The sequence below is a fragment of the Protopterus annectens genome, chromosome 7.part1, assembly GCF_019279795.1.
Source record: "Protopterus annectens isolate FY-2018-M chromosome 7.part1, PAN1.0, whole genome shotgun sequence".
Taxonomy (NCBI): domain Eukaryota; kingdom Metazoa; phylum Chordata; order Ceratodontiformes; family Protopteridae; genus Protopterus; species Protopterus annectens.
In genome coordinates, this window is record NC_056740.1 from 366065081 (window position 1) to 366091438 (window position 26358).

At 40.4% G+C, this 26358-nt stretch overlaps 2 protein-coding genes across 5 annotated transcripts in view; one reads left to right on the forward strand and one right to left on the reverse strand.

Moving 5' to 3' along the window:
• Positions 1-14831, reverse strand: part of LOC122807777 (pyruvate dehydrogenase E1 component subunit beta, mitochondrial-like) — a 67955-nt gene extending 53124 nt beyond the window's left edge. Inside the window, exons 1-9 of the mRNA XM_044078802.1 lie at positions 14655-14831; positions 14510-14569; positions 13223-13330; positions 13084-13146; positions 12968-13003; positions 12149-12434; positions 11884-11994; positions 11721-11812; positions 11306-11447 (exon numbers count right to left, since the gene is read on the reverse strand). Of these exons, the coding sequence (XP_043934737.1) occupies positions 11306-11447; positions 11721-11812; positions 11884-11994; positions 12149-12434; positions 12968-13003; positions 13084-13146; positions 13223-13330; positions 14510-14569; positions 14655-14831 (1075 nt within the window). The remainder of the gene's footprint in view (positions 1-11305; positions 11448-11720; positions 11813-11883; positions 11995-12148; positions 12435-12967; positions 13004-13083; positions 13147-13222; positions 13331-14509; positions 14570-14654) is intronic.
• The window catches only part of KCTD6 (potassium channel tetramerization domain containing 6), a 269008-nt gene continuing 257477 nt past the window's right edge, over positions 14828-26358 (forward strand). For 2 of the 4 annotated variants that reach the window (XM_044078804.1, XM_044078805.1), the window contains exon 1: positions 14828-14896. In XM_044078804.1, coding sequence (XP_043934739.1) covers positions 14865-14896 — 32 coding nt within the window. In that variant the 5' untranslated portion in view covers positions 14828-14864. Of the gene's footprint in view, positions 14897-15026; positions 15370-26358 lie in introns of those variants that run through there. The other 2 variants (XM_044078807.1, XM_044078806.1) reach the window with 2 other exon arrangements.

Below are 26358 nucleotides of genomic sequence, written 5' to 3' on the forward strand. Positions count from 1 at the left end.
ACCTATCTGATAGATCTCAAGCTGTCAGATGGATGAACTCTACCTCTTCCTTCTTGGCCACACCCCAGGGGGTCCATCCTCGGACCCATGCTCTTCAACATCTTTATAAATAATCTTCACTCTGTCATCCCTGACACTACAGTCATCCAATACGCTGATGACTCTACCTTAGTTTGTGCTGCCTCTAACATTTCTGAACTCAACTAAAACACAAATAGCCTTTTCCACTACAGAGAACTGAATGCACCAAAACCATCTCTCCCTCAACCCTAATAAATCCAAAATTCTAATTTTCACCCCTACCAGAGTTTCCTCCTTTGACAAAAATACTTTCAAAGTCCTTAGCCAAACCAACACTGCTATAGAAGTGGTGCCTTCCGCAAAACTACTCGGCATTACCATAGACGAACACCTAAAATTCGATCTCCACATACAACAAAACAAAGAAAACCCATCAAAAGTTAGGTATGCTCTACAGAAATAACCAATTTCTTTCCAACTCCTCCAGGCACACCCTGGCAATTACATACCTTCTATGCTTTCTTTATGGAGCCCCTCTTCTAACCAGTCTACTTCCAATACCCCAAAACTTGAAACTTGCTATAATAAGATCTCTAAATTCGCAACTAAATCTAAAACCTCAACTCACCACTGCCTTACCCTACGATCTCTAAATTGGCTTGAACTTCCTAACCACTCAGACTACCTCCAACTAACCACCACTCACAAACTAATATTCTACCCAGACTCATGCCCTGCCTTAATAAACATCCTTCCACCATACACCCCAAACAGATCTTTGAGATCTGAACACCAAAACCTTATCTCCATCCACAAACCCAAACATCCAGCCAGCCAACTTCTACTCTCCTTCTCTCTAGGTAAAAAATGGAACTCCCTCTCTCCTTCTCTTAGGACTATACCTAACTCCGAATCCTTCAAGACCCAACTTTTCGTATACCTGTCATCCAAATGGAAATGTTCCTGCTCTCACCAGATATAAATTCCAGGGATCTCTTTCCCTGAGCTCTCCATATTCCTGCTCCTCTCTACCCCCTAGCTTAACCTGACTCTTCTGACTTTCTCTTGACTCCAAGTTTGTTCAGTCTATTTTTTTTTCTCCTGACTGTATGAATTTTGTTTCATTGTATTGCTTGTTTATTATGTTTGCTCTTTATGCATATTTTATGTAATTGTATTTCCTGACTGTGTGAATCTTACTCTTGTATTTTACCATTAACTTTATGTAACGTTGTTTCATTGTATTGCTTGTGGAGCTTTTCTCCCCGGGCCTCCACTGAAAATGGGCACTTCTTGGCCCAGTGGACTTCCCCAGTAATCAAACTGAAATAAATAAGGTAATACCAAAGAAAAAAGCTGACAGAAAACCAATTCTTGACTGGCTGAAATATATGGAAGAATTTTCAAACTAGTTCTATGTTTTCATGAACGGTTCTAGAAACGACTCGAGTCTCTTTTAGAGGGAGGGAAATCATACTAGTTTACGTTAAACTATGCGTACTAGCTTGTAACTAGTCAAAGGAAGAAATGTCAATGCTTCTCTTTCACCTGCTTTGCTAAGAGAAAATTCAAGCTGTTGCAGCTTGGCAGAAACTTCCTGTCTTATTTTACTTCATTCATCTATCTCAAGTATGCTTAATTAGAAACAATGGGAGGGCTTGATAACAGATCATATCAAAATGAATCTACACTGGCTGGTTGCAGATTTAATGAAAAACTAAAGAAACCTACAAGAGCAGACACGGTACAAACAGTACATTTTAATTTAATATAAACTTGAACTTCTGTAATGAGAAGAGTCTTATTTTTGGGATATAAAATTAATATTGGTTGGGCAAGAAACATTCAGTAATCATGCACAAAGGTGGGCAAATACAGAGAAGTACCAGCTTGGTGTGTAAAAGCTTTAATGTGCATTAAGGGAAAGAAAAACATGGAAACAGGGAAAAAGAAAATAAGGAATCACCTTGAAACTGATGAATTTGAGGTAGTAAAGCAAGGAAGAGATACAAAGGGGCAGAAAAAACTGTTCTCATACAATAGTGATGGAAGAGTAGAGACTGAAATATATTTAAAAAAAAAAAAATAAGAGAAAGGATTTAAAACACTTGGCTGGCTTTTTATCAAGGTTGTTTAATGAAAAAATGGGAGACCACTTTTCGTGAGGGAGGGGACTTGTGTTGCGAGGACAAGGACCACGTGAAATACCAGTATGCTAACAATTTTAAAAACATTAAAATGTTTTACCATAAACTGAAGCGTGTACCAGAAGTATTGTGATGTAATGTGGGGTTGACAAAGAACCCAATAAGTCTTGTACATAAAACAGAAGTGACAATATAAAATATTAAAGGCAATCATTAAATTCATATCAGTTTGAACTGGAATGGGTCTTCAATGAATGATAGCCTAGTGTATACCTAAGAGCCTAACAGCCACTAGGGCCACCAGAATCCTGGCTGTACCCCACAAATTTGATTTATATACTGATGGCAATTTACTGAATACCTCTGTCGATTACTCTTTTTTTCTCCTTAATAATTATGATCTTGTAATTTTAGCTAATGTATATAGCAACATCATTCTTATGTATATAATTTTTTTTAGTGTTTGTTAAAAAGTAAGGTATTTTACTAAGATCATCTGTTATATTATTGTACTGTACCAACATGTTTTTTGTAATTGTGTGTTTTTGGAGCTCAGCTCCCCAAGCCTCTACTGAAAATGGACATGTATCTAGCTAGACTAGCCCGGTCAACAAATGTAAAATAAAAAAAAATAACTAAATAAATTACAGACAGGCATCAAACCAGGGGGGTGAATTTCTAAATACCTATCCACCGCTTCAACTTGTGCTTAAACAGGGTTAGGAAGGAATTGCTTCACAGAGACAGGAAGTCTGAGTGAGAGAAAGGGAATTCGAAGATTTAGGCAAACACTAGTTTTTCAGTCTTCAGACTATTACCTAGTTAACCAGATGTCAGAATCAAACTCTGCACCATGTTTGTTAAGAACCTAACCATTATACCACCTCTCCACCACAAATATTTTTTATAGTTCCATTAAGTACTAGGCTAGCTACCTTTCTAGGAAATTTTCAGCCTTGTCAATTTTTCACTCAAAGGTGAAAAATCAAACCCTGTACCTAATATGTCAGTGAGGTAAACACCTTAACCATTATGCCAACCAAACTTCACTAAAGCTATCGTACAGTAAAGGCTGTCATTACACTGAACTATACAACTACATTTTTAGAGGGGCTGCTCCATCACCCAGCACTTTCTATGAAGCAGTAGTTTAGTGTTACACCTGTGCGACATATGTTGTACCATCTCCCCACTTTTTTGGGGGTATGAAACCAAGACCCTGGACTGGTCAACACCACTTCTGTAGGCTTATTGAATGTACTTGTAGGAGGGTGGCTTACAAAGGGACTAGGATAAATCACTGAAGACAGGAAAGGGCTGCATTTTGAAAAACATCAATATGGAAAAATATACCCAGTAGAAATAGGAGAGAGGTCCTCATTTTCCATTGACTGGGAATTAGTCTGATGGTTTGTTAAAAAACATCATAATGCAAACACTGTTCTATTAAGTGAATTACAGCAATACTTGGAAAAAAAACTGTTCCAGATGTTGGGTCTTGTCAGTTTCATAAGCAAAGTTGAGAAGCAATGATGTTTAAGTGGATTCATAGTAGCAAATGCTCCTCAAACAAGTAACTACTTAGGAATAAGAGTGTGTGTACAGCCTGTCACTGAAGTAAGGCAACTACCACCCACAGTATCTATTCTTAAATACACAATTTGTAAGTGACGAAAGCTGTGGGTGACACTACAGGGACTGATTTAATGGTTTCAACAAGGTCCTCTAGAAGTAATCAAGTTAGTGCTACATCAGTTAGTCTTCTGTCTGACGAGTGACCAGTTCAAGTCAAGTCAACAGAAAGATGAGATATCTAAAAGTAATTCCTTACCAAAGTGGAGGTTCAGGAATCATATGGCAAATAATACCACACCAGAATCACACGAGCTCAACTTGGCACTACAGAACCGTGTAAAATATAAAGTAGCTATGCCTCCTCTACAAAAATGGAGGCAATTTCTCCTGAAAACAGACTAATCCTAACCTTCTTACCCAAATAGACACTTCCCAGTTACCCCCTCTAAATACAGAACAGTGTCTGCAGTCTTACAGGTGCACTAGGAAGCAGAAGCAGGATTCTTGGTAAATACAGAGATAACAGGCCACAAGTAACTTGGGAAAGTAAAAAGGACTGAGGGGAAAAAAAAAACATCCAAAAATGATCAGTGAGATCAAGTGGAATGCAGCAGATGAAAGCATGTTAGGTGCTGCAAGCATTAGAGGACCTTCAACAAAATTCTAACGTATTATGTTTGCAAGATTTAAGCTACTCATCCCCTTGGTTTCTAAAATTCATAAAATGAACCTGAAGTGTTCAGCAGCTTAAGTAAAAAGCCTACTGGTTTTAATACTGTGCATCTGCTGTATGGAAGAAACTGCAGGATGAAAGTTGATATTTTAGAAGGCAATGCAATAAAGCTAGTCTTCAGATGCCAACAGAAAAACATTTTTCTTTTGAAAGAGAAGGTTTGCTATGCTGTTATACAGCATTACTTAAAACAAGGTCAGAGAGATGAAAAAGCAAACTCTACAAGGGTTATTTTACAAAGATTTTAAGAATTAATACAAGTTTACAGAGAAATACTGATCTTCCATTTGCATATTGACTGGGTAGACAGTACCGATCACAAAGGACTTTTCATCCTGGAAGCACTGTCTGGTTAGCTAACTTGGGCAGTTACACAGTAGCAAATAGAGGTAGGATTCTACATTTGGTTAGAGAAAGCAGCTTAATAGTTCAGTCACATGATCCTCAGTACTAACTGCTTACAAATGTAATACTTACAAAATTAATGAATTCAAAAACTGCCACTCTAGAACAGCAAAGACAAAAATTAGAAAGTAAGGATAAAACATGTGCATCTTCCAATCCTGATATAGTTCAGGTGAATGTTAAGACTCCATAGCACCTAACCAGTTTACAGTAGCTTGTATAAATGGTGTCCTAGGCTCAAGCAGGATATAGAAAAGGAGTTTTGTATTGGTTACTAATACTTTTAGCTTTCAACTCCATTGAACTCTGCAGACAGTAGTAGAGGCCTTATGAAAAGGCTGTATCAAATAGCTTGTCCGAATCCAGAAAGGCTGGAAAAAGTAAACTGGGCAAAATGTACACACTTGTCCTTATTTAGTAGGATAGTGGCATATTCGGCTTACCACAAGCTGGGACTCTATTACAATTATCCAAGTTTGGCAAGAGGTGGAGACTGAAATTGACACCTTTCATACCACCCTAACATGAAGTGCTCCTTGTAGCCATTCCCCCTTAGTTGTAGTGTACCCAGGTTTCCAAATAGCCTACTTAAGCACTAAATAAGCATGGTATTACAAAGCAGTGTGCCTTACTAGCTCTCCACCATTCTGCAAGACTGGTTAGAATAGTGTTTGATGCACCTGGTCGAGTACAGGAGTTAAAACCTTTTTCATTTCATCTACTGCAAGACTTCACATCACTCCATTACAACCACTTGTAAAAAGTAGCTCCATTCAGAACTTTGTCACAGCCTTAATCTTGTAGCTTCATGCACAGTTGTGAGCTACTGCCCAATTGGAGCATCTCAGTTGCAGCACTAGTATTCCTGTTTATGGAAAAAAGTAAGTTTCTGTACAGTCTGCAGCCTTAGTTTGTGGTGGGATTGTAGAGGCAATATCAGCTCCAGGATTTATGCTTCAGAACTTCTATATTCCATTTTTGCAGGGTTTTTTTTGTCAATCTTCTCATTTACCTGGCTAAAATTGCATTCAAGACCATTTTGCTAATACCTCCCCCCATTCTGTGCTTCCCGCAGCAGAGACATTAAGCTTAAGTTTGAAATTCTAACCATAGGGCTAGAGCTCCAATTATCACTTCCCTCACTAGGTCCATTTCTTGCAGTTTACTTTTACCCTAACATGCCCATCCTTTGGGTTTTAAAATGCTGCATTATCTGGCTTCCACACCTTGTGGTGGTATCTGTCTTACAGAGCATCCCACTGCTTTTCTAGCACTCTACAGACAAACCCCTAAGCAGTATAAATTAAGACTACCCTTAAGAAATGAAACCTGTAATTTAGTGTAGCTAAACCAAAGCCATTGTGGTGAAAAGTTTAGAGCAGCAGGTTTACATGTTAAACAGCACCAGAGAAGCTCAACACAATCTAAACTAGTCTACTGCTAAACTAGAGATAGTTAGCATATGGAGGATAGGACCCAAGGAGACCTCTACAACAAAATCCACAACCTACAGTAGCCCACCTAGAGACCCATTACAAGTGGGATACCTCAGGACTCTGTACAAAGGCTGCTTCTACTTCCACCTCTGAGATGTCCAAGGGCCTTTGGCTAACCAAGTTCAGATAACTGAACATTAGGAGCCATCAGATCCCCACACAAACATCTTAGAAGGTCTAACAAACAGGTTAACTCAATGCCAAAAATACACAAGTGCCTTTTGGGGAAAATGGCCACTCAGGCTTAGTTACTCCATAAGAGCTGACCTGGTAAATCAGGATTAGACCTTGATAAAACATGCAGTTGCTCAAAACCAGTTAATTTTACATGGCATTTTACTCTACATTCTGCTGGGAACAGAAGGCTAATTCAACCCATCCACATTCGCCTGAAGGCTTAACTGTGCAAGTCCTTCATCCTGCTGGTATAAAAGTCAGTTACCCATGCCTTGTATATAAACCTTTCCAGTTTAAGATCCTCTATGGAAGTGCCATCTTGACTGCTCATAGCTGCCGGTTTGTACAGAGGGCAACCCAATGCAGGTTAACCTGTAAGTGACTTCTCTTCTTCCATCTACAAATGATCTGGTATAATGGATAGGGCCCCCCCCCAATCACCTCTTTGTGGCTTGGTGGATTTAGGCATCCTGTGGCAATGTATTAACTGCCTCATGTTAACGGAATTTAATTTTAAAACAGAGTTTAAAGAATGTGATCAAACCACAATGAATTGCCAGACATTTTTATACTCCGTTCCACTGTTGCCAGATACTGGCAAAACTTTGTTGCTTTGGTGCTTTAAGCCATGCCAAGTTAAGTTGGACTACTGTTTTGACCAATTAAAACTGCACTCATTCTGGCAGATGTACTTCATGGAAATGCAACTCCCATGACAAGCACACCAGCTGTCAAAGTCTACACAAAACCTTTCATACATTTTGATCCCCTCAACTCAGGGATGCATCTCAAGTGTCCATAACCAACAAGTACACTGCTAGACCAGTCCAACATGGACTCAGCAGAGCTGCTCTATTCCCAACCAAAGGTACAACCCACTCATCCTTGCTAGCTACAGGTCCCCTAAAATCTTGGAAAACTACACCAACCTAAAACAATTCAGCCTAAACACCATAATTATTGGAGAATTCAGCCATCACTTCATATACTGTGATCCTTATGACCCATAAGTCACCTGTTCAGAAGTTTTTGGACCATCAAATGCAAACACCCTGGAGCAACTTAGTTCCAATTAGAGGAGCAAATTGCCTAGACATAGTAATCAGATACAACATGGGGATACTGCCCCCTCCTATGCATTTAACTCCTCCTGGGTGAGGCAGGATCACAAAAAATACGATCCTTTAGTAATAAAAGGAAACTTGGAACCCCCTCCAAACTTGGAAAGATCTTTGCCAAGGCCAATTACTTCAAAGCACAAGCAGTTTGCATCTGTCAAACCTATAATTACTGGTAAAAATTAAGCTCTCCTGCTGGACCCCAAGCATAAACAGACTCAAGGAAAATTTCCAAAGTCAAAGTAGGAACAGACAGTACAGGCACTATGAGAGAGAGGGTCAAGTCTGCCAAAGCAAACTATGAGGAAGAGCCTCTCAAGTGAAAGATAAGGCTTTGTTTGCCAAGCATTTCCCCCAGAGGGAACACTGCGCCAAGTTAGTGCTGCTATTTGTCAACACCCAGCCTAAAACTATAGCCAACAAGTTGTTTGAAACCACACCCACCCAAATCACCTACCACACCCAAAGAAATGCCTGCAACCATCCCCCTAGCAGTCATTACAAGGGACCAGATCCTTACTGCACTCGCTAAAGCATAGATCCTACCAACATTCCAGGATGCTTATTTAGGGGCACTGGAATCCCTCAACCAGGCTCCAAATGGTCTCTTTACCCCAGAGGAAGAGGGCTGCAAAAAGTTGTCCCTCTGCTGCAGATGATCCATCAGACCCCATTAACTACAACCCCATAAACTTTGTCTTATCTGCAAGGCCATGGACAAGATTTATGGACCTGATCAATGACCTAACTCTCCAAAAACTGGATTTGACTCTACTGAAGGGAGGTATTACATGCTCAGGTCAGGTGGACTTTTGTCATCAGGGCCATAGAGGGTAAGAATGGTACACCCCTTAACTAAACCTGGCCAAAGCTAGACATTCCACCTCATGAATAATACAAAAGCTTAAAGTTAAAACTGGACAGGTAGCCATCTGGTTCACTGCCAGGACACATCTGGCTAGGTGAATGTACAGTATCCCACAGGGTCAGTGTTGGGATACCTCCTGTGATGCATCTTTTCTGAAGTGAAGGCCAATGCTGGGGGCCTGTGGCTCAGAAGTTACATGACCAAGCTCTGAATCCAACAATGTTGACATCCTACAGACCCAAGAAATGACTGGTGCCAAAACTATGGTAAAAGAATAAATGCTTAAAAAAAAAAAAAAAAAAAAAAAAGGTTTAATCATAACCTAAAATAAGATATCTCCTGCAACTTGTTGCAGGCACACTAAAACTAGACCTAGGAACAGTGACCTAAACGTTAACCACCAGTTAGCTACAGTGAAGAAATCTGTGTGGCTCAACTTAGGCATGGCATAACAAAGTTAGTCCCATTGTACTTGGCATGCACTGTACTCAGCCTCATAAGGCTGAAGTGCATGTAGAGAAAAGCTGGGGCCACTTCAAAGATGCTGACCAACTAAGGCCCTATCCCTTAACTTGGTCTACTTTTTGAGGAGAGATGCCTTACCTGCGAAGCGTTCTGCTGATCCAGCTCCAATAAAAAATGATTTGAAAGGGTTACATGCATTGAGGCTTGGAGCTTGCCATAAACCGATCTGTATCCCAAAGGCTATAGAATAAACTTCCAATCTTAGGGAAAGCAAGCCCATACTGCAAAAGAATTTGAATTTACAGTTCCCCATCATTTATCCACCGATAAGGTACTGTTCCCGATCTTTTATCGGCTGACAAGGTACTGCCCATGTCCCTTGGCCAGAGCAGTCTGTAAAGGACTCAGGGTTCCAACACCCAAAGGCAGTAGGTTCCAACATCCAAAGGCCTACTACCCTGGAAGACACTGGGAGCCAACGATAAAATGCATCAGAACCAGTAGATTCAGATTTAAATTACTTGTGACAACGTGAGGCATGCTCTGAATAGGCTCCATGTCATGTGTCCTTCCCAAGCACCAACTTCGACTAATGGATGGGAGATTGTTACTCCACATCCAAGCCCAGACACATCCTTTCTACTTTAAGAGGGGATTAGTTACCCTCCCTCTCTGGAAGGATAATGACGAACTTTTCAGTCTAGTTGGATGGAATGTTAGACTACTCCACCTGTAGAGTTACTTTGTTACAAGTTATGGGAGAGGCAGACAGGCTCCTAGATCTGCTAGTTAAAGTGATCTTATCCAGACCTTCATCCAGTTGTCTCATCACCCTCTGGGTCATGACTGAAGTCAGGTAAGCCACCTCTGTATTACTTCCATTATCCCTCCTAATAAAAGGGGCATGGTACATGACTAGGCAATCGTTCGTATATGCACACCTACACACTAGCATATATTCAAGCCTGGTCTTCACACCCTAAAATGCAATGGAGAGGACAAGTCTCCTACAAAGCCAGCTTCACTGAAATATACATGTACGAATCAGGTACTGAACTGAAAAAGCTCCATTCCAAGAAGGATGGAAGTTTTAGATGAAAAGCTGTAGATCAAGCAAAAATACAACTACAGTAAAACCATTAAGCCATCTTGTGGCTTGTCTAAATTACTGCAAAACAAAAAACTTACAGGGAAGCTTGTCTTAAGCTTTTCAAAAGTCAAAGGTCTTAACACTGACTGCACAAACATTCCCTTGCTATTACTGCACATGTTTTTGCTCCTAAAAGCTCCCACTTTAAGTGAAGTTTGCCATCATTGTGCTCCAGCATGCAGATAACTGCACTACATTACAACAGAAGTGACTTAAGATAAAAATCGTTCCACAAGTAGGACTTGCTAGCATTCAGCTAAAATGCTCAGTCTTTACATAACCCAGCCTGTACTTATTACAGGATCAAGTTCCTCAACCACTTCCATGTGGAGACAACATTACTGGTACCCGAGGAACCTGCTTACATTCATTCAAGTTAGTTCAGAGACTTGCTGCTGCTACAGACCAGCAACAAGCATTTTGGTGCTGCTGCTAGACCAGCAACAAGCATTTTGGTGGAATATCCCTCTCCATATCCTGCCAGACCTTGATGAGGGTCAAGTCAGCTTAAGCTGATCCAACTAAAGGTTACTTCTAGCACAACGTAGTCACTCAGACACAAGATAATCCAAGTACAAAACACAGCAACACAATACAAATCAAATCTTTATTTCACTTCCTGAATTCAGAGGAACACAACCACTTGCAAAATTACCAAGTTTACACTAGTGGAAGAATGTATTGCCAACACCAAGTGATTTTTTACAAGTGTAAAATCTTTCATCTGAGGCAAGCTGTATTCTTCAATGTTCTTTGCATATGGCAAAGGTCGGCACCTGTCATATGGTAGACTGGGGAATCCAGGTGGTTAAACAGTGGCCCTATAGGAGAAGAGACACTTAAAATTGTACATAAACTGCAGCAGCAGCCCATTAGGGATACTCCGCTACAATGCTTTGGTTTCTGGCCATCCAGAAAAAGGGTGCTGCTGGTTCTTTCAAGCTAGCCCACAACCAACCAGTGAGTGAATCCTGTGCACATAACTTGCAACATTTGTACCAAAACAAGATCCAAGTAAAAGCTTCAGTGGAAAGGAGATGTTACATGCAGCACATTATGGTACATGCATAGTCTACCCAGTGACCCCATGAGAGCAGTTAAATGTAGGTGCTTTCACATGCAAGTGGCAAAGTTAATTGGGCATACTTACCTTCCATTATCTGGGCACAGATTTCAGCTCCTACACCAAACATTGGCCATCCACCTTCAACAGTCACAAGATGATTAGTCTTCATTACACTTTGTTCTATAGCTGCAATGTCAAGTGGCCTAATGCTGCGCAAATTAATCACCTACGGAAAAAAAAAAAAAAAAAGTTAAGCTTTAATCCACTATTCGCCATTTAGTATTGCATCATTAACTACAATTATCTTTGTGCATAATCCAGTAACATGACCCATTTACTTAATATTGCATTAAATTGTGTGGGTCAAGGGCATATTTCCATCATCCTTGGGGTGCTTAGTTTAAGCTAGTAAGCCCAAGGCAAATTTTATACTATGGCACGTTTCCAGCTACCCATCTCAAAGGCCTTTTAGGCTACAAGCATTCCCAGTTTTTCTTACCTCACATTCTATCCCCTCTTTCGCCAGGACAGTAGCTGCTTCCAGACATATTCCAACCATTCGGGAGTGTGAGACCAGGGTAATGCGGTTTCCTAAACAAAAGGGACGGTTATAGAAGGTCTGTGTAGTTCAATTTAAGAACACTTAAACTGAAGATACTGACCTTGTCTTTCTATCTTGGCTTTTCCAAGTGGCACGACAAAGTCTTTAGACTGGGCTTCTTCTGACAGTTCAAATGCAACACCATACAGCAATTCATTCTCCAGAACAATTACTAAAAGAAAACAAAGGTTATTCTAAACCAAGTATAAAGCTGCAATATGGAAAGGAATATCCTAGATGCTTTTGAAAGGCAAGTTGTAACCAAAATTTTATAACATCCACACAGGTGGATCTAAAGCATGTTTGAATATCATGAAAGTCATTACCTGGATTTTCATCTCTAACAGCAGCCTTCAACAGACCTCTAGCATCCTCTGAACTCCATGGGCTGACCACCTTCAGACCAGGACAGTGACCATACCAAGCAGCAAAACACTGGGAATGCTGGGCTGCAACACCAGCTGCAGCTCCATTGGGGCCTCGGAAGACAATTGGGACTGGAACCATTCCTCCAGACATGTAGTACGTCTTGGCTGCAGAGTTGATAATTTGATCAATAGCTTGCATGGCAAAGTTGAATGTCATAAATTCACAGATAGGCCTCAAGCCAGCCTAGGAAGAAATGTATGCATTAGAACTTTTTGCAGAATGGCCTATTGGCCCATTACTATTAGCAACAGATCAGAATTAGGACCGCAGCCACAATAAAGGTCTAGTCAAGCTGTTCCAATCCCCCCAGTACCATTCTCAGGACAGCAGTAAGAGACTGCCCCATACCACCCCCCAGTACCATTCTCAGGACAGCAGTAACAGACTGCCCCATACCATCCTCAAGTCTTATCTAGCTCACCCCTCCAACACTCCCTTGCTTAACAGTGCTACAAGAGTCTTGACTGTACTGATAACACCCATAATGAAGCCCAACAATCTAGGAGGTAACCAACTACTCACACTGAAACTGTTAAATATCCAGCTGTAGACTAGGCCCCCTATAAGTCTTGCTTGTACAATAGTGATGCCCCTACCAAGCTAAGGTGTCTTCTCAGCACCAATTCCACACTTCTGTAATGATCAGACCACCTTAACAACTCAAAGGTAACAGAAAGGCTTGTTGGTCCAGCCCACTTACCTCTAACAATACTTACCATAGCAGCTCCAACAGCTATTCCAGCAAAGCCCATCTAAAAAGGAACCATAAATCTGTGAGAACTTGAAAAGGATATTTAAAGGCAATATTAGTCTACCAATATGCATTACATACCTCTGAAATGGGTGTGTCTATTACTCTCCGATCTCCATACTTCTTCCACAAACCTCTGCTGACCTAAAGAACAGAGTCTTTAATATATGGATTGACAATGCACTTCCCCACCAGTTCTTGTCCTTATTTAAAGGCTTACCTTGTATGCACCATCAAACTGGGCTACTTCCTCACCAAGCAAGAAAACCTTCTCATCTCTCTCCAGTTCTTCATCTAATGCACGATTTAAAGAATCTCTTACAGTCACCTGCAAGAAAAGCAGATTAAGTTTGACTTTCACTACTATCCTTGACAGAAACCCTAAAGTCACTTGTAAGCCCTCCCTGTTTAGAGGGATCCATATACTAGTCTTCTGTCTGGTCATTTATAGAGGGATCCACACACTAATATTCTGTCTGGTCATGTCCCATTTGAGTGGGAAACTAAATCCACCATATTTTATGGTGGAATGAAGCTGCTACACACACCCAAGTATATAGGAGTAAACAGTCCAATATACAGCACTCCCATTATGGGAATTCCTTTTGGAAGCTCAAACAGTTGAATATTTATCCAGTTATCTTAGCAAGTCTACCCTAACTGCACTTGCTTCCCGGGGACATTAGCTATACTAGCCAACTCAGTTAAATAGTATCTCATAGGGTAAGTGTAGACAAAGTCACACCTTCGCCAGAGATGGCCTTCACCTGTCACCACTGGGTTTCCAGAACCTGGCCAAGGCTCTCACCCCCCCCCCCCCTTCACCTGTCACCACTGGGTTTCCAGAACCTGGCCAAGGCTCTCACCCCCCCCCCCCCTTCACCTGTCACCACTGGGTTTCCAGAACCTGGCCAAGGCTCTCACCCCCCACCCCATGGCCCTTTAAAGCAAGGGATACTCCCCCTTGAGATTATAAACAGTCTTGATACCATACCTCTCAAGTGTACCTCATTATGAGGAATATTCCTCAAAAGCTTACACATATAAAGGTTATACAATATTGAATCATTAAGCCATCAAAAGATGCGTCTTCAAGACTAAAGTTTTAGCCATACCCCATCGTGACAGGAAGTTTCCCCATTTTGGAGATGAAGGTCGAGAGCTATTAAACTAGTGAATAGTCCAAATACTGTTTCAGCGCACTAAATATTAATTGTAAGCAGTAAAGATTCGGTTATGTTACAATTAGAACCAGTGATACGAGAACAAGTTACCCATTTTAAGGATATAGCGAATATTTATGATCACTAGATCTCTTACAACAACAAGGGCACAAGTCTAGGCTTTTACCAAGAGATTTTGTTTTTGAGAAGAGTTATATCGTACTCTACCATAACTCGTAGAATCACAAGTAGTTTCAGCAGCTGCACTACTACAACACTTTTATAACAGGACAGGAGCCTTCACCACCACCCCCACCAAGCGCTAAAAGTAGCTAAACCCCTACCTGCAAAGTTGCTGGTGCAGTTCTATGGAACTCTCTCCGCAGCAATACAGGAACAGCATTCTAGTTAAAAGAAAAAAAGTCTTAGAGACACTGACAGCCAACATAATGATACAAGGTAACTATTTAACAATCAACTACAACATACCTTTCCAACAGAAAGCAAAGACCTCAAGGCTGCCATATTCACACTGTCCTTCACAGCAAGGCGCACTAGCGTCCAATCCCAACTCAACGTACAAACTGCTGTTGAATAGTATGTCCTATAGACCGCAGTATAAAGCACACGCCCCTTCTGAACAGGAGGCAAGTTTCTCAAAATCATTAAAATATAAAAAAATGTATGCAGCTTTAGAATATGTCACAGAGTCTTCAGGGTGTGATATACATGTAAGTATTAGAAAAAATAATAACTAAATGATTCATTTCTCTTTACATTTTTTTTTTTTTTGCAAATACTTCCGCTTGCAAGTCAAAGGCCAGTTATGAATATGCCCGATGTTAACAGACAATGAAGCTGCATAACTAAAGCACACTTTGCAGTTTAGTAAATGTAATCACATTTGTTTATATCTTGAAAACATCAGTATCACTGGGAAGATTTGACTGAAAAGAAGAACTAATCAGATGTTAGAACCGCAGTCAGTATCTATCATAACAGGGCGTTTGACAACACCTCAGGAAGCAGGAGTGTTCGGCCCATCCATCGCTGGGTTGATTCGACAGAATGTAATTCTATTGAGTTATTCATACCAAGTGGTAAGCATCTGGGCGAGTATTGTATTTGCGGGGGAAAAACTTGGTTCTATAGAAAATAGCAGAGTAATGATCGATAACTAATATTCTGTCGTTTCAGTCTTTATGTGAGTATTCACTTAAGCGAGTAGAACTGTCCATTTCATCAAGTCTTATTTATCTGTGCGCGTTTTCTGTATTATGCAATTAGATGTAATATACTAGTGTGTTGGAAGTAACAGTTTATTTCACAGATCATTGTATATTGCAGTAAGAGGTATTTCTTAAGGTTGTAAACAAAATTAATGGTCTTAAGGGAAACCCCATCCACTAAATGGAAAAACACATTTTCTAGCATTTCTGCGTTACTTACGTCTTTGTATAAAAGTGGCTATTATTTTCTAGTTTGTTATACCTCAAAAAGTCCTGAAAGGGGGCTGCCATGGTTTTCGTTTACAGTCAATGCCTTCTTCTTTCTAATGTCATTTTAGAGGAATAGAAAGAAATCTCTGATGAGAGGATAATTCAATGTGGTTCTCTCTGTCATCAGCTTACAACAGAACTGTGATTGCCTACTTTTGACTGCTAGCATCAATCTTTATTTTTAATTACTTTGCCTTCTTTGGTTTTCATAACTGGTTATCTCTGACATAGCCTTTTAATGAATGTTTGAATGACAGGCTTGTAAACGTGTCTCAGTTAGTCATTCTTTGCAAAGTAATAGCTGCAGTTCAGTGTACCTATACCTCTCAACTGTAAAGATTTTCGCCTCTTATTTTTGGTCTGGTTCTCATAAAATTGTAATTTTTCTGGCAAATTCTTGAGGAGTGAAGTTAGGAAATAATGACTGACATTCGAGAGTCAGACTGTATCTTTCAGAAAATTCATGCTAATACAAAACCTGTTATTTAATCGACCTTTTTAAGTTTGTAAGAGCAATATTCAAAAATTGTCCCTATTTTTGAGCCTTTGTTTCCCCATTATTTATGGCTTTGTCTAGATTTCTTGCTCTAAGAAGTTGAGAGGCATGAGTGTACCTGTGAGAAATATGGCTTCTGTAATTAACAAGTGTTACTTGGACTGAGCTGGTTTGTGTTGCATTCAGTTTTAACTGGAGTTAACCTTTGAAGTTGATCTTCCTTCCTTAACTCACTGACTTGTCTCAACAAAACACTGTTTGCAATGCAAAAATGCTGTAGCAAAACACCTGAAGAAACCTAAAGTAGAAAGTACAGCGTAGAAATGTTCAAACTCAAATACCGAAAACAAGAAGAGGAGTATGAGGAAAGAAAAACTAAGTTTGAAAGCCATGCTGCTGTTCAGACTCTAGTCTAGGCTATACTTTATCTGAGGTTTAATGCTGGCAATGTGCAACTGATAAAAATGACAATTGTAAGAGTCTTTGTTGTTGTTTTTTTAATAATGGTCTTGTAGCTGGAAGAAGTGACCTAACCTAATTACTCTGCCACTCTTCGGTAGCATTCTTGATGTAACAGATGAGACAAATGCAGGAAATAAAGTTAAATAGAAATATGTTCATACATAAAAAGTGGAATAATAATATTGGTAATTTTCCGTTATCGGGGCAACACTTCTCAACACACTTCTCCATTAACAAGGCAGCAGTCAAAATGTTCGGTTGATGTGAACTGAGTGCTGCTTATAATATTTTGGGCTAAATGCTGATGCTGTACTGCGTAAATATTAATCAAAATGGGACGTAATAAACCCTACACTTTTCATTAATCACATCAAAATAATAGATGGACAAGAGAACTTAAATCTTAAAACAAGCTCTGTTTGTACACGGTTTTGAAAAGTCTGTATTTTTTTTTTAAATATTCCATTCACACAGTTTTGAGGCTTGCTCTATGTAAAATCGATCATGCCAGTAGGTGCTGTGGTTGTGAGAGTGGTGACTAGGTTGCAGCTATATTCAGAGTGTAACATCTGTCCTACAGAATGTACACAAATGTGATGACTGCTAAAGAGAAAAAAAAAAAAAACGTGCATTAAGCACCTCAGACTGAGCTATATTACAAGCTGAATGGACTACACTGACTTTTCTAGCATAATTTTCATTTATCTCCGGAGAATGGTTCCTTACTAGGTATGTACACTGGGTCTTTTTAAAATCACATCTGCCAGTTTGTTGAAAAGTATGCACAGTTTATTTCTAGTTCGGCATAACAATGCACATATTACATATGGAACTGTTTGTGACAAGGGGGCATGTGGAAAATAAAACGTGGGACTTTTTAAGATGGTTACATTCGGACATGTGTAACTGTGGAGTTTTTGAAGTAATCAGACGGAGACAGATGTATGAATGTGAGGAAAGGATGAACTGACAATGTGGAGAAAGGGCTTGGGGAAAATCCAGACATCTTTTGACAATGTGAACATGTAATTAGGCTGACAGTAGCGGTACTTCGCCGTCTTTATTTTGCCGCAACATTTAATAGCACATTGAATTGCTTTCGTCCTTTGAATTGCTTTCGTCCTTTCATGTATCAGGATTTCATCTGAACTGTTAATAGTACTCAAAAGAGTCAATTTATTAATTGTGAAGTGAGCTTGGGGAGAAAGGCCTTTGAGAAATCGGATGATGTGTTCAGAAGTGTGTGTTGCAAAATGTTGACCCGATAACGGAAAAGTACCTAATTATTAAATTTTTTTTCTTTGTGATCTGTTTAGTGTTGGATTACAGAAAGAAAATTTGCTATTTAGAAAGAAAAACTTGATATTTTGAGTAGAGCTCTCCTTTAAGAGGCTGTAGCAGTTACAAGACTTTTACCAAATGCTTGATCGTTTTAGAGAACATTATGGACATTGTAATTTGTAAGTCTAAGCTTCATTGTTTGTTTTTATTTTTTTTTTAATTATATGACACGTAAAATTTCTCAGAAAAGAGCATATTTATTGCTTCTGTAATCGTTTTGTTGGTGTGCAGCATTATTCCTGTGTGTAAGAATCATTTTTTTCTCCTTTTTAGAGAGAAGTACTTCAGTATAGTAGAAGGAAGATGCACGTGTAGTGCAGAAGTTCTCAAACATCACCAGCAGAATGGACTTTGCATTACAAGATCACCTAGTTTAAAAAAGGGAGTGTTTGTAGTTATCTGTAGGTGTACATTTACATTCCTAAGAGTGCATTTTGAAGAAGTGTAGAGAAAAAGTAATCCTAGATTGCTACATAGTGACAGCGGTAACAATAAACCTATTACAGGTATTTACCCATTATTGTTTTCTACAGAGCCAAACAGGAATTATAGGTTCATAGGTAAGTACTCGGCTGTCTGCCTGAGGGCATCTTTAAGCCGAGCCAGAATGTGTTGGCTTTCGCCGCCCCCTTAGATTAGTTCCCTGTGCCTCGGTCAAGCAGAGCCATTAGTTCTCTGTGCCTCTGTCCAGCACAGGGAGTGCAGTGATCTCCGGGGTAAACTTTCTGTCTCCTATCCATTCGTCAAGGTTTCTCTTGAAGAATGTTAGTGAGGGGCTCTGCCTAATGTAGATTGGAATCCTGTTCCAAAGCATGGGGAATCTCTGGGATATGAATCTATCCCTCCAGCATGTCTTATTTATCATTGTGGTAAGGTTTAGATCCCTAGAGCATGTGGCTCTTGGGGATTTTTTTTTTTTTTTTTTTAGGTGGAGCATGTCCATCAATTCTGGGTTGGACATGGCCTTGTATGCCAGGCAGAGGTCCCCTCTGAGTAAACGGTATGCAACCGAGTACAGCTGGAGTTTCTTCAGTCGGTCTGCATAGGGGATATATTTGAGGCCAGTAATCTTCTTGGTGAGGTACTTCTGTGGTCTTTCCAGCTGTTGCAGGTGTCTTGTAAGGTACATCCCAAATGGGGTGTTGTACTCTATGATGGGTCTGATGAGTGATGAGTAGAGGGGCACAGTAACCTCTTTTTTGTTCTAGATGTGAACCCTTTTGTGATTAGGTGGGTCACATAGAAGGATTTTCTAACCACCTTGGCAATATGATTATCAAAGGAGAGATTACTATCTACTTGGGTCCCCAAATCCCTTATTACATTTTCTGTATTTAGGGGACTACCACGTAAGTGGTAATTCACGGGTACATTGTTTTTTCCAAAGGGGATGACTATGCACTTTTTTGGCATTTAGCTTGAGGCCATGATTTTGACACCAGGTATCCTTCTCAGTGAGGCCCTTCTGGAGGATGTCTGTATTTATCTGGAGAGTCAGTTATGGCCCCCAGTTTGCAGTCGTTTGCGAACTTGATCAGCCATAGTCCTCCTGTGTTTGCCTGTACCTCTGAGAAGTATACACTGAACAGGAGGGGTCCCAGGACTGAGCCCTGGGGGATGCCACTTGTAACTGGTTTAGAGTCGGACCTAGAGCCTGTAACTCTCACCATGTGAGTTCTATCTGTGAGCCGGTTGGCAACCCATCTTGTGACGTAGGGGTTTATGTTCAGGCTGGTGAACTTGTCTATAATACCAGAATGGGGAACGGTATTGAAAGCCTTTGCGAGGTCTAGGAAGGCTGTGTTGACCTCCTTTCCCTTGTCTAAAGCCTTGGTAACTGTCTTAAAGAAGTCCACCAGGTTTAGAAGGCATGATCTGCCCTTAACAAAGCTAAACTGGGTAGGGTCCAATGTTTGAAGGTTCCCAATGTCTCTGTTAATGAATTCCATGATGATGTGCTCCATAGCCTTGCAGACCAGGCTAGTCAGGCTTATAGGACGATAGTTCCTGGGGTCCATTGTAGCTCCACCTTTGTGGAGCGGGATAACTGTTGCTGTGCACCACTCTATGGGTACGTAGCCTGTAGAGAGGCTGAGTTTGAACAGTGTGTTTAGGTGAGGGGTTAGTTCATTTTGGAGCTTGTGTAAGACACAGCCTGGGACACCGTCTGGTCCCATTGAAGCTGTATTTTTGGCTTTGGATAGGGCTGTTTTAACCTGTGTATCAGTGATTGCCGGGGCACTACATTCTTCTGCAATGGTTGTGGGCCCTTTAAGGGTGAGATGGGGGGTGAAGTTTGCACTAAACCTGTCTGCCAGAATGTTGGCAATATCAGTCGGTTCAGTGTATTTTGTGCCATTCTGCACTAACTCGGAACAGATCTGAGAGTTTCCACTTAGGTTCTTGACATAGCTAAACAGCGCTTTGTGGTTATCTTTGAAGTCCTTGGCAATTTTTCTTTCAAAGCTAGCCTTGGATGATTTTATGAAGGATCATAGTTTCTTGCTGGTACTGATTAGGTATGTATTTCCTTCTTGGGATTTTACTCTTCTGCACTAGTTTCTTCCTTCTGTTGTATAGCTTGTTTATGGCAGGGGTTCACCAGACTGGTTTCCTTTTCTTGGAGTAGTGAATCTTGGTTTTGCTTGGGATAGCGCAATCCATGCATTCTTGCAGGTGCTCATAAGAGTGCCTCTGTAAGGGATTCAGCAGCTTGGACAGCATTGTCCTTTAGCATGGGGGCTGTGAACCTTTCCACCTTGGTCTTAAGTAATGTGAAGTTTGCTTTTGAAAAGTTTTTCACGGTGGTTTCCTTGATTGGGGGTGGGGGCGGAATGTGGATATCCAGACTGATTAGTCCTATGGTCTGATCTAACTAGCGAGGGTTTGACCTCCGGTGTAGAACACCGGTCTCCCATGTTGGTGATGACCAGGTCCATATGTTGTCACCTCTGGTGGTGGTGTTGACCAGTTGATCCAGGGCGTTCGAGTTTATAAATTCTAGGAAGCATTGGGCAAGGGAGTTAGTACTTGAGTAGTTCTCCCAGTTAATGTTTGGGTACTTGAAATCACCCAATATTAGGGCGTTTAGTAGGACCTTCATATTTTCTAGTGTCTCCAGAAATGCGGAATGGGGGTCCTGGGTATGGTGGGTGATCTGTAGCCAGCTACAATTTGAATTGCAGTTTTGCCCGTTATTAGTTGCACATAGATGATCTCTGTGGCATTGTACTGTGCCACTAACCTGGAGGTGTGGGTATCCTTGATGAATATGAAATCACCCCCACCTTTTGTGTTTCGATCCGGGTTCTGTGGCCGAAAAGTATGGTATGAGTTATAGCCTGGTAGTGCTGGAGTGCTCTCAGAAGCCTTAAACCAGGTTTCTGTTACTGCACAGATATCTATGTTCTCCATACTGAGGAGTGCCTCGAGTGCATGCATTTTGAGGTTTAGACTTCTGGCGTTGAGTAGCATTACCCTCAGTTTTTGGTTACTTGTGCTATTTACTGTGGTGGATTTGTCTTTTTGAGCCTTGCCTAAAAAAGGCACTATGGGGGCGGCAAAAGCCTTGGCCAGTATTCGAAAGCCTAAGGGTGACTGGTACAAACCATCTCTTGCGAAGCAATGTGGCTTATCGAGCATGTCATCCTAGGTGGACAGATACTGGATCTTCGTTGAATGACACCTGAAACTTAGCCAGTTGTTGAAACTGATCATTTTTTCTTTATACTGTGGTGGCATTCTTGGTGAGGGCAGGATGCTGCTCAGGCTCAGAGTACTACAGGCCTGGACTACTTGATCAGAGAGCTTTTCCATGTCTTTTTTCATGTAGTCCAGGGAGGTACATCTCTGGTCATTCACACCAACATGGACAATGACAAAATTGTATTTGTACTTGTTCTGGAGTGATCTGAGTGCTTGTGTTATGTGGTGGATCCTGGCGTCCGACAGGCAGCTAACTGTAACCTTCTGTCCAGCCTAGTTAGTGGGACATCAGTGTGCCTGACTATAGAGTCACCTATTACTAGTGTGTTGGGTATGTTATTTTGCCTTAAGGGCTGTGATTGCGTGGCACACTGATTATGTGAAGTATGTGTTTCATGGTTTGTGTTGGGGTGTGGAGGTTGCTTGGGTGTCTGCTTTGGAGGTCTCTGTTGTTTTTGCAGATTTTTATTTAGAGCCTAAATTTAGGTAATGAGAAAGGGACAGGTGTTTATTTGAATCTGTTTATCAGTTATGATGAGTGATCTAGGGATTCTTTTTAGCCATGATCCGAGCACCAAGACATTATTTAGCACATTACCTCAAGTATTCACAATCGGCTTACCTGAAAAACTATATTGAGCAGAAACAGACTGATGTTTGTGTGTGAGTTTTTGTATGTTTGTGGTGATATTTGTTCTAATTATTTATTTAGTGCATGTTGTGTAATAAATCAACACACTTTGTTGCTCATTTTCAGTCACAGTGCAAAATAAATAAACGGATTAAGCTAGTTGTGGCAGTATTCTTTGAATGCATATTGCATTTTGTTAAGCAGGTAGGTATTGGAATGCTTTCTTTTAAGATGCAGCATTAAAGTATCCCAAAGGGAAATATGTTTTTATTAAATGCGACATAGTTAGATTTGGCTTAATCCATATTTGTTTTTCAAAATCACATTCTTCATACTAAGAAGTTCTGAGTCTGGAATCACCAGTATGCAGGGCTACCAGCTGTCTGTTTTTATAGAAGTATATTTTTTATTTGGGTAGCTCCAGCCTGTGGGGAAAAAACTTAAAGAATATTTAGAAAATAATCTACTAATTTTAAACAGTTTCATAAACTGTTTTATATCTGAAACACCTTAATAGGATTCTTAAAAGTGAGCTTTTATTTTGGCAGCAGAGTGAAATCCACTGGTTATTTATAGGTATTTACTAGGGTATTGATCCATGAAGATCTTTAGAAGCCCAGCCCTGCATTCCCATGAACTTTTTTTAGGCCTCGTAATTTGTATGAATAACCCAGAGCTGGGGATAAGGGTGCTAAAGCAGCATTGAATTTGCAGTTTCCTATCCATTCATTCAGATTATGTTTTAATAGAGTAAGGGAAGTACTTTTATTTTATTTTGAGAGAGAGAGACTGTTCTAAAGGAGTATTCTATATGATATATATCTATGTAGTTCTTATAATTTAAGCCCTTGATATTTTTTTTCTTGTATGTGAAAGCATTGTAATCATTCAGGTTGTCCTAAATGTTTTGGATAGGGACATGGTGAAGTGTGGCATTATAAGTGATGAACAGCCTAAAAAGTGCCACATGCCTGGGCCTAGACTCTATACCCTTCCTAATATGCTATTCAGTGAAAAATGACTTGGAATAGTGGATACCTGGTGATAGAAAGACAGTCTGTCTCCATAGGTTTGTTCCCATGTCCTTAACTACTGGATTGATTTTTTTTTTTCTGGGGTGTTTTGCTAATGTGATTGTTACAGGGGACATCCTGCTTGCATAAAGAGAGTATTATACATGTTCTGACATTTATTTTTAGCCCGTGGTTATGACACTATCTATTTGTTTGGGAAAGGTTAATCTTGGTGGCCTCTGGAGAGTTTAATAGCACCAAATTTACAGCCCTTTTCAAACAAACCCTTAATATTTGCTTTGACCTCTGAGTAATAATTGCCAAATAGGAGTGGCCTTAGCACTGAACCCTAGGGTACACTACAAATGACGGGTCTTTTGGAGGAGATATAGCCCCCCTCCCCTACTTTCCTGGGTGGGTATGTTGCGTCCTGGAAAATTTCATATTGCCATGATAGATGTCTCACTTTGGTACTTCCCAGTCATTATTGTCATTCTTATTATTTTTTTTTCACTGGGTTTGTGTAAGATCTGGTTTAATTAAAATGTATTTTGTTAGACCTATAATATTCTGTTTGCATGGGCTTAGAAATTCAGCCTTATTAAAGCAACATATATCTTCGTTTCACATGCAGATTCAACCGAAAGGAATCTCTGTAACCTTCAGTGAAGAATATTGATAAGATTAAATGCGTTAACAGAATGTGCAGTACATTGAGTACAAACAGATCTTGTTTAGATTGTACTAGGCTTGGGAACCAAAGTAAGAGGCATGTAGAAATTTACAGGGTTTTGGTTTTATTAGGAGATACTTCAGACACTGTTAGTTCATTTGGACTGATACACAGAAAAGCATTGCAGTCCACAAAAGTTTGGTATATTCACTAGAGTGAGTGCAGAAGTCAGGTCAAATATCCAGCATTCCAGAATATTTATTAATTATATTATTCAGAAGAAAAGGAATAAGAGTGCAGAAGCTACGGATTTTTTTAGTTCATCAGCACTGTTATTGAAGACAGAAACATTTGTTTTGGATATTGTTGACCAAACTACTGTGTATGCAGACTTTTTCTGAAACATACAAGAGGATTTGGCACATAAAGGAGAGACTGGCACCTGTTCAACATAGTTCTGGGTAATTAACAGATTAAGGCATTCATTCCAGCCTCATCTCAGTTTTGTTCCGTTATTTCCAGTTTATTCCAGTGTTCTACAGTCATATCAATTCTTACAGTTTGCTCATCCGGCTGTGGTCCTTTCATAGTGGAAATATGGCTAGAAAAGCTTTAAAAAATGTGTATTTTGGAAGTATTTGTGAGCATGCATTGTAAGTTAGCCGTCATGTTTGTAAGAATTTGCAGGCAGTACAATAGTTGCAATATATACAGGCTGTTTGGTAAGCGTACACACGTTGCTTTCTGTTATCCACCACCCTAGCTGTAACAAACAAAGCAAGAAAGACATCATTGTGTACAATGTAGTTACCTAAACTTTTGCATGGATATTTTCACCATTAACTTCATCAGCCTGAAAAGTAAATGTCTGTATACCTTCCATGAAAAGAACTAGATTCATTTATATCCTGCCTGTTGTTATCACTCCAGTCTTCTGCCCTTTCCTTTCAGTGTCCAGAATTCCCATATAATCTTAAATTTGGTTAGTTTGTTATCACAAACAAATGTAGAACAAGTGTGTCTCACTTCAGACTGTTCTAACCAAGCATACTGTGGACCTTTTCCTCTCAAACTGTACAAGACTGCAACATGCATGTCAGAAAGTACATTGCTGACCCTCTTCAAGCGCAACCTAGATGATTAGATGGGAAACCACAGATTTGTCCCAGGGATCCCACCTGTGTCCCTTATTGACAGGGGCGACAGGTGCTGATTTCAGGTTTCTTTTTTTGGGGATAAACTCTTGGCTAGGCTTGTAAGGGCCCCAGGGCCATTAGCCTAGTAATCTCCCATGATCTTATGATTTAGTGATAGCAGATATACTTCCCTATAATTAACTTTGAAATGCTTTCCTCAGCAACCTACAAAAGTGGCAACCTGTAAAACCTTCAGACACTTTCCACTGTAGCCACACTGGCATCACCCATCTAATCACAGTTTTATTTCATAGGATAATTACTAGGCTACTGACCATGAGGCCCAATAAAGCCTATCCAAGAATTTATGCCCATGTTTCCAAGGTCAGCACCTGTTCACCCTGTCAAGCAAGGACACAGGTGGGATCTCAGGGTAAATTTCCCATCCAGTCATCCAGGTTACACTTAAACATGGACAGAGAGGTACTCTGCTTAACATGAACAGGGAGTCTGTTCCACAGGTGGGGGAGTCTCTGGGACACGCATGTGTCTCCAGCAGGTTCTATTAATGTTGAAGCCAAGGTTTATGTCCCAAGTGCACGTTACACATGTGGTGTTTTGATTTGTGGATATGCAGCATTTCCAACAGGGCGGTGTCCGAGATGGCTCTAAATGCCATACAGAGGTCCCCTCTGCGCAGTCTATACGAGACAAAGTGAGAGGGACTTTAGCCTATCCACATAGGATAGGTGTTGGATACCCTGGATTCTTCTAGTCTGGAACCTCTGTGGTCCTTCTAGCTGCTGTAAGTGCCTAGTGATGTACATAGCAAAGGGGGCATTGTACTCAGTTATTGGCCTGATAAGGGAAAAGTACGGTGAGGTTATGACCCCTTTTTTTCCTGGATGCTATGCCCTTATTTATGAGATGAGCCATATAGTATGCCCTACGCATGTGGATCAAATGCTAGATTGCTATCTACCATAGTGCCCAGATCCCTTACTACTGGTTGCATGCTTAGGATGTTGTTGTTGTTGTGGTACTTTGTGGGAACATCATTCTTACCGAAGGGGATAACAATGCACTTTTTGACATTGAGTTTGAGGCCATGTTTTAGGCACCAGTCATTTGTTTGGATGAGACCCTCTTGGAGAATGTTAACATCATTTGGGGAGTTTATGACCGCCCCCCAGATTGTAGTCCTCTGCAAATTTGATCAGACATAGACCTTTGGTTT